The sequence below is a fragment of the Pagrus pagrus genome (genome assembly GCF_965226575.1).
Source record: "Pagrus pagrus genome assembly, chromosome: 3".
NCBI lineage: Eukaryota > Metazoa > Chordata > Actinopteri > Spariformes > Sparidae > Pagrus > Pagrus pagrus.
In genome coordinates, this window is record NC_140187.1 from 10410320 (window position 1) to 10424186 (window position 13867).

At 44.6% G+C, this 13867-nt stretch overlaps 1 protein-coding gene across 2 annotated transcripts; it reads left to right on the forward strand.

The window, feature by feature from the left end:
- Nucleotides 1-438: 438 nt before the first annotated feature.
- Nucleotides 439-13181, forward strand: apcdd1l (adenomatosis polyposis coli down-regulated 1-like). 2 transcript variants are annotated; one of them, XM_084348485.1, is made up of 4 exons: nucleotides 439-978; nucleotides 9970-10153; nucleotides 10536-11055; nucleotides 11284-13181. In XM_084348485.1, the coding sequence occupies exons 1-4, from the start codon at nucleotides 894-896 to the stop codon at nucleotides 12055-12057; spliced, it is 1563 nt and encodes a 520-aa protein (XP_084204611.1). In that variant the 5' UTR covers nucleotides 439-893; the 3' UTR covers nucleotides 12058-13181. The 2 variants fall into 2 exon arrangements, with proteins under 2 accessions (XP_084204611.1, XP_084204612.1); XM_084348486.1 differs by lacking the exon at nucleotides 439-978 and adding an exon at nucleotides 9765-9841.
- The last annotated feature ends 686 nt before the right edge of the window (nucleotides 13182-13867 follow it).

Sequence of the window (13867 nt, forward strand, 5' to 3'; positions counted from 1 at the left end):
TGATGTTTCCTAGTTTAAAGTTAAAGCAACACTCAACCAAATGAAACGCACCGTCAGCTTGAATAACATTATTAATTGGATTTGAGGCCAGAACCTTAAAAAAGAAGTACAATTTAAAAGAAAATAGAGAAAATATGTTGTTATATTTTGGTCTGTTTTGATCTATCTGTACCATCAGATGGTCTAAACATTGCGGCTGCAGCGTTAACTCCTATTCACCACTGCCCTTTTGCACCTTGCTCTAAAAGCTCCCAAGAGCCTTCACTTTAGGAAGCTCTGAACCCCCTCCTCCACACACACACACACACACTGAAACTTTCTCTATCTCTGCCCTCCCTCCATCTCTCTCTCTCTCTTACTCCCTCCTCTCAGCTCAAAACTATAAGAGGCAGACAGGAGTGCGCACACACACACAAAATACTCCTGCTTACATGCACACACACACACTCGCTGCACATGCATCGAGTGGAACAGCTCCACAGTGCTGCACAGTAGTGAGGCCACGGTGTGTGATTGAGAGAGGGGGGTTAGAGAGACACAGAGAGGGAGAGAGGGAGAGAGAGAGAGAGCATTTACTCTCCCCCTCACCAACTTAAGGAAAGCACCAGTGTGTAGAAGTTGCATGAAGCGTGTTGTTTCAACTGAGGACTTTCTTGTCAGACCATGGAAGTCATGAAGTGGAGGTAGAAGAAGAAGAAGAAGAAGAAGGAGAGAAAAGAAAGTTTGCTGGCTGAACACAGGAGTTTCATCTGAGGGGGATTACTGGACTCTTCATATATGTGCTCGTGTCATGGTGATATCCTACATGATCGTCTCTTGTTGACAGGAGCCTCTCTGTGCTTTGGATTTTCCCCCCCGAGGATCAAAGTTTGTTTTCTGAGCAGAGTGTGTGAATGAAGTGTGCGGAAGCCGGAGACATGTCAAACGGACGTTTCAGTCACCTGTTGAGGGGAGTCTGGCTGCTGTGGCTGTGGCAAGGTGAGTCCAGGCACTGTCTGCAGGATCAGTGTGTGTTTTTATGAGTCTTACAGCTGTCTAAACAACTTTAAAAAATATATGGTTTGCCTTAAATTACTTTCATAAATCCACAGATTTCTGTCCAGGGAATTTGTGGAGCTTTCACTTGCAAAGACAGATTTTCTTCGGTTTGATTTTGATCAAACTTATGAAGAGAAATGATTTAAAATATTAAGGGGTCAAGAAATGCTACTCAAAATTGCATTTAACTATTAAGATCATTATTCCTAAGTATGGGAATAACTTTTTGTGGTGTAAATCTTTGCATTTAGCGTCTGATCCTAAAAGATTGAAGCAGATTTCCTCCTTTAATCCAAAGCTTTTGCAGAATGAAAAAAAAAACGAGATAAACGCTCTCTCATGTGAGAAATCAGCTGAACACTTGCGGATTTAGCTTAAAGAACACATGGCAGGACAAAAAGGAAGAGATTAACACAGACAAACTCATAATTACGAGGAAGTTATTAGCCAATTTGTCACAATTCAGCATGTGGATCAGCACTTTGAAAAATAAAAAAAACCTACGCTGACGTTAGACTTATGAATAGTCGGTCTGTGTTCCCCCTCTCCTCTTCAAAGCGTCAGTCGGATCTGTGGCCGCTGGAGGAGTCTTAAAAAGCTCTGGCTGGTGCCTTTAAACAATGGTTCCCTAGGAGCAGGGAAGCGTGGCCCTGGAACTAATGTTGCCATTATGTTAATGGTTAGAATAACAGGAGACAGCCATTACCGACCTTACCTCAGGCTGCTGCGGGGCCGATTGTCCAGCCGCCACAGCCTCGATCGCGGAAGCGCAGCATTTTGGCCATCAGGGTTGGTTAGGTTGATGAGCAGGAGGAGGCATCTGCCCAGTTATAATCATCATCAACCCCTCCCTCCCTCCTTCCCACCCTCCACCCCTAGCTGCTTCAGTGGCAGACTGGCAGGCTGGTATCTGGGAACTGTTTTTCTTTTTCACAGCTCAAGTCGAGTAGGGGAGACAGGCGAGGTTGAGTCACTGGCCCTAAACAGATGCAGCGAGAAGCAGAACAGCGTAAACAGAGCAGAAAACTGCTCGTAAAATTAAAAAGACAGATTGTTAAATTAGTTTTCAGATTCATTTTGACAGGTGTAATGTCGTGTCAGCGAAGGGAAAGCTTCCCAAGCCAGTGACCGACTCGTTGCTTGTAATTCACTGAGCACCTTTTGATCCCCAACTTTGACTTTAAAGCTGAAAACACTCTTTGATTCGTGGAGTTCTGTCTCACTTGATGAAGTGGCTGAGTAAGATAAAAGTGACCAATCTGCTGTACGGAGGAGACCACAGCGAATATTTGGATAAGGCCTAGTGGATCCTTGGATGAAAGAATTTCCTGTTTAATGTTTCATTTCCAAAACCGAATCAAACTGGAGTGGATGGGAATATTTATATAACTTCATCGTTTTCATATAAATTAAACCTTGGATGCAGAGTTGCTCTTTCGGCCTGCTGACGGTCCTCTTCCAACTTTTAAACTCTCCAAGTTTGTGAAACAGCCGCCAACCGGATGTCCAAACCGAGCTTTTGGATTAAGGTGAAACGGATGTAATCGCAGCTCGAAAACATCAATGGACCATCAACTTCCCTTGTCCACTATCTATATCTCATCCGCCTCGGCCGTCAACCAAGAAGATACACCACGATGCATGTCAGGTGCTATTATAAATCAGGAATCTTCTCTATCGTCCATGAATAGTCGGATCCGCAGTGCATTCGTCAGCAGAAGTTTGAATGACTTCATAGGTGGACGTGTTGGTTCCATGTGGGCAGCTGTTGTATTAATGACGAGGGTGTGAGATGCAGCAGGACCATGTGTGTGTTGTTGCTCTGTGAACAGGAGCCAGAGTTCGCTAACCACAGTGGAACTGGCAGCAGCGTCCGCTGGGCAAACTCCTGTAGATCCCTTGTCTAAATAAACGAGGCCGCCGGATTAACTAGCTTACACTGTGATGAAAAGACAACAGTAGTCGTCCATGCGCTGCCCCGGGGACAGAGGGATACTCCTGGTCCGGGAGACCGCTGTCAGACGCTGGGGTTAAAGCCCAAAAAAGGAAGGGGGACTCGGGGTTAGAATAACACAAGAGACCTCATGTTCTTTGAAAAACCTCTAAATCAGCCTGACCCTCGCCTGACTTTGGCGACATGGGTGGAGGGAGGAGAGAGAAACGGGGTACTGCAGGGAGAAGGCCTGGCTCAGATGAAATTAAGAAATACTTTGCATGCTTTCTGGTAGCCATCAGTCCCTGACAGTGCCGGGCAGGAACACATTACTGTGTGTGATTTATTTTTTTCTTTAGTAACAAGTATTTCAAGTTGGGGTTTGACATGTTTGCTGTCTTCAGACGCCTTTAGGATTTGCGATTGTGTAATCTCGGTCACAATCACAAAGGAATGCCTTGTAGATCAAAGAGCAGGGACACGTCATCAGCGCTCATCATACCAGTGTCCTTACGTTTTGAAAATGCAGCAACACATGCTTTTCTTTGTTTTTGTGCTTTTGCTTTTTTTGAATCGCACAAACTTAAATTTTGAGTGTGTGGTTTTTATCCTAAACTTTATTCAGAGATGGAGCTTACAAAACGTTACACCAGCCTGTGCATTTTGCATCATCTCATGTCAAATTGTGAGAATTTGGTGCTTTTTTTTTTCTTTGACATTTTTTCATGCTTTCTTCGGTCGCCGAAGCAACCTGTGACGTGTCTCACAGCGTGATCTAGCACTGTTTTAAAGTGACGACCACAGATTTTACCATGTTACTGTCAGAAAAGAAAAACAAGTACAGCACACCCATTATATAATGAAAGACAAAGTAGTTGTTCCTCGTTGTCGTCAGTCAGATATTTATGTGTTTAAACAGGTCATATTTTACTAATAATTCTATATAATTCTAACAACTTCTATCCATTAATTGTGTTTGCGAATGGTATCTTCATCACCTCGGGGTAGGAACATTTCAATGGGGGGGGTTTGTGAAATATTTTTTGCCATACACATTTATTTTGTGTGTGTTTTATTTGGACTCTTCTCTAAATTTAGCTTATGCAACTTATTTCGAAGGCACTGTCTTCCAATCCAGAAGTCTCAGTGCCTGAAAAAGCAGCTGCGAACGATGAAAAATGTGCAGCAGTCACCTAAAAATGTGGTACGAGCCGGCTCGCTGAGCTACTGTAGCATCGCTCACACTCACACGCATGCACCTCACTAATCTTGTCATCCCAGCCTCGCTCCACCCTCCTCCAACCGCTCATCCTTCTGACCAACTTCATTCACCTCATCAACCACTGACAGACACAGAGAGAGAGAGAGAAAGAGAAAAAAAAACGACACAAAGACGGGAAAAAAGAAGGGAGGAATCTGAAATCCATCCAGGAGAAATGAGCCGTAAACATTGTGGCTTTTTTCATCAGAGGAGGGGAGCAGTAATCAGTGAAGGGGGGAGGGGGGGGTTAGGAGGGCACGGGCACCTCAGGGACAGTTTTGAGGGTTTTGTCCTGCAGCACTGAGGCAAAAAGAGATGAGAAAGTGGCTTTACGGGACACTGGGGGGTAGAGAAACGGGGTGAGGATGTTGTAAAAAAAAAAAGGAGGAAACACATGAGGAAGCAGTTAAAATACTGGAACATGGAGGGATTGGTGCTGCTTTGCCATCAGTTCTTCTGCTACAAAATAGATATTTTCTTTCACCTTCACTGCCTCCAATCGGCCAGGTTTAATGATTCAAGCCTCAATAGAAGCGGCACTGAAGCAGACAAAGGCGTCTCTCTCTAATGAATGAGGCTGCACGCCCTGAATCAAAAGTACCTGGATCTGGTTCTTGTTTTTGCAGGATGGCTCCGAATAAAGAAGTACATAAAAACTGTATTTTGACGTTGGCGCTGTGGATGAGACATGAGAGAGGAGAGCGACGGCTGCCAAACCGTAATCACAAATGCAAACAAACAAACAGAGTGCAGCCTGGAGGTCTTTTATAAATGGTATCCCTTCTGCAGCCGGCTGTAAATCAATGTGCGCAGTGTGTTTTTGTCAACGTCTCTGCATGCATGCATGTGTGTGTGTGTGTGTGTGGAGACAGGATGAATATAGGAGCTCAAAGACAGGTAGATTACCTTGGCCGGTCATCAGTCAGATGAGGCGGAGGCCGGTGGCAGCGGCAGTGTTGGTGGTGATGACAGACTGACCTACAGACCACACACAGGTCACAGGCTGCTGCGCTGACCCCTGGTGGGAGAAGCCAGTACTGCAGGAGGAGGACACACCAGGGTTGATCAGCTGCTCTTAATGATGAAATCAGGAGAAGATGGCTCTAACCATCTGTTAGACATGGCTCATGGGAGCAAAATGAGCAAGCATGATTTGTTGTAACCTCTACCTGTGTGCATCAAAGTGTGCTGTAATCATTCCTCCTCTTCATACAGGCCTTTAATAGATAACTTCCTAACGAGCTTCTAGTGTAAGTGTATGAGAACGAAACCAGCTCGCTCTGTGCAAAAATGTATTCTGAGGTTTATTTAAAGCTAATCTGATGCCTCAGCAGTTTACATCTTTGTGTTTCCAGAACAGTTTTTCTCTGATTAGCTGCAGCAGAGGGAGAGTACCCCAAAGAGAAAAATCTCATACTGAAAAGAGTCCCTTTTGTTTTTCAGTTATTTCAGTTATTAACTAGTCAAAGACAGCAGTTTATCTGGAAGATATTTGTGAGTGAGTTGTTAGATCTAAAGCCAGGTACGCATTTTAAACGACTAATTGCTTCAGTGCGATTTTTAATGGTGGTATTTGTTAGTACAACAGCCTGATCAAACCGTCTGGCATGGTTTAAAAAGAAGTGTGCAAACATGGAGCTGCTGATTATGCTGAGGTGTGTTAGTCTGATCGAATGATCGAAAGGATAAAAATGACTAAAACTAATTAGCATTCTGCCAAAATTAACACGATTTTGTTACATCTAATGTAATGTAACGTGCTAAATACAACAAAACTCGGCATTTCATCTCAGTGTTATGTCTTAAAACATGCATGCTTAAGTATTTTCCCGTTGAAACTAGCTCACTACAGCTAAGGATAGCTAGCAAAGAGCAGCAGCTGTCGTACTCATTGATTACTCATCATACTTGAACTATTCATTACTGCAAGTCCTTTGGAGTTACAGACGTTTGTGAAATGGCTTCAGTTCTGTAAATATTGAATCAACGTTCATTTGAGTAAATGTTTGTTGTTGCACTGCATCGACTTTCTGTGTTATCTTTTAATTATGAGGCTGCATGAAGCCCAAAGTCTGTGTCGGTTTCACCAAAAACCTCACAGACGTCACTGATTAGTTTAATTACGGTTGTGTAGGAAGCTTTCATGTTTGACGCCGACATAATCGTAACGAACAAGCATTTCCAGGTGAACCTAAATTCTACATGTAAACCGAATGTGTGGCCGCCTCATTTATATCAACGAAGGTAGGCTGAAAAATACAAATAAAAATGGCTGCATAACCCGATACAATTCACATCATAACCTTAATGAATTTAGGATTTCTTGCATGGCTGTTAGACTTTAAAGAGGCGTACCTAACAAACTGGCAACATTGGAATCAGTATTTAATCCGTTTTATTGGTTAAAATACATAAAAATCTATTTCTGGAGGATGCATCGAGCTCCCTACAGTGTCAGGGAGGTGCAGACTGCATCAGGGGGAAGTTTTAGAGCCCATAGTGGAAAAATAAATCAGTGGGAAGCCTTTCAGGGTAAAACTAATGATATCTGACTGCCTGTGTAGGAAGTGAATCAACTAAAATGGTCCCCCATCTCCTCATAATTGAGATGGGGGTTGGATATTATCATATGTATTACAACATTGCCTTGCTTGTGGTTGGAATGGGCTCTTTTGTAGAAGAATACTTAAATAAAAAAGCCCACGATGAGCAATTTTGTTTTACTAAGCTCTGTTTTTATGAGAGTGCTCTTTTAGTAAATGCAACCATATGCCCAACTGGAGAGAGATCCAAGAGAGGGAGAGGGGCAGAATGACAAGTGACCTCAAGGAACACTATAGAAATGCCTTGGCAAAAACAGAAACTCAAATATAGCAACCAGAAAATGAGTCCACATCACACACTGTGACTCTGTCCATTCATTGAACTGTGTGTGAGGAAACACTTAGGCAACATGTTGCACGCAGCTACAAAGGCTGGATAACACAAAACAGACCGATTGGACGACTTGCAAGGAGCAAGGGGAAATTAATTAATCCTGATTAGTATTTCTGCTCCGAGCACTCCCGTGGGAGCGCAGCTGTGTCCGACTGACCGGGTTCCCTCGCCAGCTGCAGTGACACGGAGCGTAAACAAACACATCATCGCAGAGGGAAAATTGCAAACATGTTTCAATGACTATGACAGGAAAAAAGAGTATTAATCATATCAACAAATTGACAGACTGGTCCAATGAGGAGAAATATGCCTTGAGCTTTAATCTGGTTTTGTGGTCTGCGACTCAAACAAGCCAAGCTCTGCATATGTGTGTGTGTTTATCAGGTGGAAGGATGCTTGGAAATGACTGAGCTGCACACATGTCTGTGGTTGTGGTCAGCATATGGGAAGCATTCCAAGGGTGAGGGGAACAGAAAATATCCGCCCTCTGACACTAACAAGTTTAATAAACGCCGATCACTCAGCCGCCATCTTGGAGCCTTCCGCAGAGAAAAGAAAAATACATCAGCAAGTCGCACACTTTCCACTCCAAGTCCCAGTTTTCCTTCAAATCCCATCTGCTCAGTCGAATGAGAGCAAACCGATCTGTGGCTCAACAACCGACTCCCAGCTCAACTGGAGACTCGACAGGTGATGTTCTCCCCAAGTGCATCTAAAGTCAAATGAGAGAAAAGTGGAGTGAGATTACACCCATAAAGCTCTCCACCACAGATGACCCCGAGGAAAGTTGAGAAAGTGAGAGGAAGAATGTGGGAGCTGAGGGGAGCAAGAGAGAAGGGAAGGAGGAAAAAGAAAGCTGGAGACGCTGACTCAAAGCAAAAAGCTCCACATTTTCTCGAGTTAGATGAAAAGATTGATGCACCAATCTTATACTATTATATTTGTCTGTTTAATGTAAGGCTACATCCGCTTAGCTTATGTAAGCTTAGCATAAAGACTGGAAACATTGGAGAACCAGCCCAGTTGCCAGAATAAAATGTTGACAGGTAACATTTCTGCAAACCACTGATACGTTTACATTTGTACCTCAAAGTCAAAGTCTACGTACTGTATTAACATTTCTGCAAAGTATGCCATATCGCGTTCACGTTACATGTTATGAGCTGACTTTTGGGAGGTGGAGGGGATGGTGGTGGAGTTACAGGCATAAAGGCTGCCAAGACAGTGACCACAGTTCAAGACTGCATTTCAACATTTGTGAGTGCGAAACCAGTGGATATTTTTAAGGAGACCTCGAGACAACTTCCACCCGTACAGATAGTACGAAGTATAGATACCTTAGAAATCTACTTAAGTACGGTAACAACGTATTTGTACTTTATTTCTTCCAAACTCTGCATGTTTATGAGCTGACTTTCATGTCTGGACTTGGAGGGGATGGTGGTGTTACAGAAGTGAAGGCTGCCAAGCCAGTGACCGCAGTTTGAGACTGCGTTTCAACATTTGTAAGTGTGAAACCGGTGGATATATTTAAAGAGCTCAGGACAATTTACAGCCAGGTTTGTGGCAACCACAACAGGTATTCAAGCCAAACTACAAACTTTTACCAACCCTATCCGAGGGATTTTTGTTCCAAAACCTAACCGGACCATAAGCACAGCGTTGAAACAAGAAGAAATTTACTTTGGCAACATTTATTCAGGCGAATCAGCTAATCTGATTCTGTCCAAAGGAGACAAAATCTGTACTCCACCATCTCTAAAACTCTGTCTAACATGTTAGATTCAATTTGTTTAGTTTGACCAAAAACCAAAGTGTAAAAATTCACCGCTAAGAATAAAAGTAAGCGGAAGAGTGATACTTAAAAAGTCGGGAGAGAAAGCAGGAGAGGGAGGCGTCTGTGAGCACTCAACCTCGTTGCTTTCTGACATTTGTTTTGGGAGGACGAAACCGAAGCCATCATTTTCACACACACAAAAATGCACACATTGCCGGGACAGACCCCAGCGGGCTTCCTCACGTTGCAGCCGTGAGGGTGCAATCAGAAAATCCGCTCGCCATGTCGACAACGCGCACATCTCCGAGGGTGTAGCGGAAAGTGCAGTTATGACCACTGACAGGCAGACAGATTGCAGATGTGCGCGTGTCAGGTCAATAAATGTTATCGAGTGAATAATGCTTTCATTTGGATTAACTTAACGGTCAGTGTTTGGGAAAACTCAAGCGGGACCATTCATCATTTTGAGTGTTTTTTGAATCGTATTATCAACAGATGTGTTTGGCTCGGCTGCCCTGCTGCTGTCAGTGACCCACTGTTTTGCTTAGAAATACATTAGACCATACTGTCGTGCAGGTGCTGATGTGCACACAAGCGTGCAATCACCTCCACACACACCTCCTGCGTTCGGGCAAGCCTGAAAACAAGGCCTGTGTGCTGCAGCTGCAGGCTGATTGCAGTGACGAGCCAAAACGTTCTGCGCTGCGGCCAACGTCCTGATTCGCTGCTATGTATGGTGTCTATAGCACCCGCCCTCCACTCATTACATGGGAAATGTTACAAAATGACAGCCCTGAAACAGCTAACAGTCGGTTGTTTAGATGTAACAGGGAGAAGATGTGAATGTTCCCTGATGACGATTATCTCTTCCCTCGTTTTCTGACACAGGAGGCCGGTAATCATCTCTGACTTTGGGTGCTCCCATTTCCTCCATCCACCAAAAACAAAGGAGCCTCTGTGTTTATCTGACGGGATAACTGTGATTATTTACTCATTGTTTTCTGACTTTCTCTTCCTCTGTAGCTGTGTTTGTGGCTGGAACTGGGAGTAAACTATGGGAGGTGCCCACGGCCTCCTTCACTTCCTCCTCCAACCTCAGTGAGAGCCTGCAGTGGGAGCAGGGCTGCCAGTACCGCCACCTACAGGACAGAGTGAGAATCACAGCAGACGTGCCCCCAAGAGTGGACGGCACATGGGTGTCGACAAGGTGAATTATATGTGTTGTTGTAGAAGGATTTCATAAAGAGCAAACTATTCATTTGATCCAGTTTTTGCACCGTTGCACATTGAAAACCGAGGATCACATGTGAGAGGGGACGCTCGTTGTTGCAAACCCACAGAGATTCACCTGACTCTTCACTTCCTCTCACCTCATTGTCATGTTTTTTTCTGTCCTGCAACTTCACTGTTTGGGTTCACCCTCACTGCTTTACACAAAACAATCTACATGGATAAATAGCACGACAGGTGAGAGGCTAAACACGTGTTTTTGATACAGGGGTGAACTGTTCCTTTAAAGACAGCTCTGGAGATGGCAAGAAACTACTACTGATCACCTCATCTTAACCATTTCATTCCTCTGTGTTCAGATGTGAAGTTCGGCCCGGTCCGGAGTTCCTCACCCGCTCCTACACCTTCCACCCCAGCCGTCACTTCCTGGCCCTGCAGCACTTCTACACCGACAGCGGCTGCGAGGACCCGGCCTACTCCCTGATGATCAGGGGCAAGCTTCATCTGCGTCAGGCCTCCTGGATCACCCGCGGGGCCACTGAAGCTGAACACCACCTCAGCAAGGTGAGCATCGTGGTCCACAGCGTGGCAGCCAAGCAGAGGCTGTCCTCCAGGCTGCCTGCCAGCTGCGTAGGTCCGACTCTGGGTCAAATGATGCCGGGGAAGCTGTACGAGCTGTACAACACCCGGGCGGGGAGGGGATGTCTGGCAGCGCTGGGCTTCTCCATGATGGAGATGGGACTGATACGGGTGGAGACGCAGCACTACAGTCACGGAGGGAAGGTCCAGGAGCTGTTCTTAGGGGACATTCACACTGACTGGACACAGAGGACTCAGTACAGACCGACAGGATACCAACAGCCACTGCAGAACGCCATGGTGAGACATTACTGTCCTTTCTCAGTTTCTATTTCACAGAGTTGATCAGAGAAGACTGATTGTTTTGTATTCTTTGTTGCTCGTCCACATTTTCAAACCTGTTATTTAGTGCTGTTCATTGTATCTTGATTTATGTTTGATGGATTATTAATTAACCAATTAATTAAATAGAAATAAATAATTAATTAATCAATAAATTACATCTCACCTCTCCATTACTCTTTGCAGCATCACATCCACCCCTGCCCTGTGTGCGCCCTGGTGTACCGCTCCTCAGAGCAGCGCCCTCCAGTGTTGCCCCGCAGACCTGCAGCTCCCCTGTCGCTTTCTGGCCGCTGGGTCAGCCAGCTCTGCGAAACCCGTCCCAACATCCTCTTCCTCACCCGAGACTTCACCTTTGATCCTGACCAGCATGCGTGGGAGGGCATCTACCGGCACTACTCCGACCCCGCCTGCTCTCAGCCCACCTTCACCCTGAGAGCCTCGGGCCACTACGCTCAGGGAAACCCCTCCGTCAAGGTCTCAGGAGCCACTGAGTTCGTCTTCAAGGTCATTCAGGTGAGAGTCACAGCCGCAGAGGAGCCCACAGCGAAGCTGCTGAACGGGACGAGGCCCGGAAAGTGTGGTCGGGCAGGAGGCTGGGAGGTCGGAGTGGAGCAGGACTTGACTCCTACAGACGGGTGCGCCCTGCTGGGCATCAAGCTGCCTCATAAGGAGTACGAGCTCTTCAAGACTGAGCTGGACCACAGGAAACACCCGCTGCTGTTCATCGGAGAGAGGCCGACCGACGGGTCTAGTCCAGACCGACCGCAGAGGAGGCCCACTTCCTTTCAGGCTCCCATGATGCTTTGCAGTGCGGGGGAGACACAGCATTCACATAGCTACGGCTCAGGTTTTAACAGCAAGCAGGTCCAGTTAGAAGCCAGTGGGACAGACAGACTGGCACAGCTGGTGTTACTGGTGCTGGGATCCGTGCTGTGCAGCTGGTGCTGTGTTTATTAGAGACATCGCTCACAAATCAAGCTGACGTCATTGATGGACATTGTCTTCTGGCAGCTTCCTTTCACTCTTCCTCCGTATGATGATGACTACATGTGTGACGGTCAAGACAAATCAAGAGGGACTCAGGAGAGCTGAATATTTTCAGATGCTGCCTGTATTTTCACTTTAATGACTCTTAGCTTTCCCCCTAAAACTAATCTGTATATAAACCACCGATATACACAAGTGCCGACATTTCAGTATGTGAAATTATATTCTTTTAAAGATGTTCTCTCTTTACAGATCAATCCCCTTTTTTGATTATTTTTTGGGTCAGTACCATTTTCTTGTTATAACAAAGCGAGATCACAGTGTTGAAATGTGGATCAAAGTCACATCAAAATCAAAGCCATGGAGAGATCTTTGTCTTCCAAGATGCAGTATAATTAATGCACTTTGTACAGAACAGTGTTTTTCTCGACATACTGGGGAGTAAAGACGCCGGACACATTTGTAATCAGTTGACATCTTTATCGGTCTGATGCCACTGTGGAGTGAAATGTTGCTTTATCTCTGTCCTCTTTCAAAGCTCTTGTATTAGCCTGCTTATCTACCAGCAGTCAATCCAAACGAATCAAATGAATATTTATTTTAACCATTTATACTTTTTGATAAGAGGAAGATTTTTGTCTAATATTTTAGTTAGTTTCGCCATTTAAGAAGTGATTATTTTCTATGTGTATTAAAAAAAAAAGGCTTTTCATAACATCTTGTGTTCACTTAGTCTTTAAATGCACAGTATGTGATTTCTGCTGCAAGGGAACAAAAGAGGTAAGTAGCATGGGATCATGGGAGTTGTTGTCTTCATTGTTACAGCAACCATCATTGAAAATGAAAAATCTATCAGCTGTTACTCCGGCAGAAATGTTCACGGGCGAGTTAATGTTTTGGAGTTTTGTTCCTGTTATGGTTGGACACATTTTCCAACTTCCTTCTTCACTCTGAGTTTTCAAAGGTTCATGTAAATCCATCCGATATTTGAGATATCGAAAACAACAAGTCAGGGGATCACAAAAGTCAGTAGGTTTAATTGTAGGGGGACTATGAATATTTACTACATTTCACAGCCAATCCGTCTTATAGTTGTTGAGAAATCTCAGTCTGGACCAACTAATACAAATAAAAATGAAAATGTACTTGTGGTGTGTCCCAAAGCTGCTGTTTTATTTCAAGTCCCAAACAGAATATTGGGCCTGTAGCTCAGCTGGAGTTTGTCTCCTTGCTTGTGTTCATACTGTGGTCTGATTCAAAGCCCAGATAGTGGGTGAGCGTACTGCCGTTTGATAAATAACTGTCATATGGCTCACACATTACACAAGACATTCCAGCGCAGGTCCAACCGCTGAAAACACACAGAGGGATATCAGATTGGATGCACAGTGTTTCAGGAGAATGCGCAGCCGTCAGCCAACAAAACAGATTTCGCAGTCGCTGTGACGATAAATGAGCCGAGAGGAGCAGCAGTTAGGAGACGACAGAGGAATAAATATAGCTCCAGATTTTCGGTGTTATGACTGAAGCGAGTGAAGCGTCGTGCTCCTCAGACAGATATCGTCCATTTGTAAAAAACCTGACACCTACTTCTTCAGAATGACAGCAGGAAACTTACAACTCAACTTAGCACAGAAAATCCAAGCTATCCAAGCACGAGCACATCCAAATCTATCATCTGTTACATATTAAATATTTTGGATTTAGATGCAATAATCTGTAGTTTGGAACAAGTGAGGAATGAAAACATAATACTGAAAGTTTTTGGTCTTATTTTTCC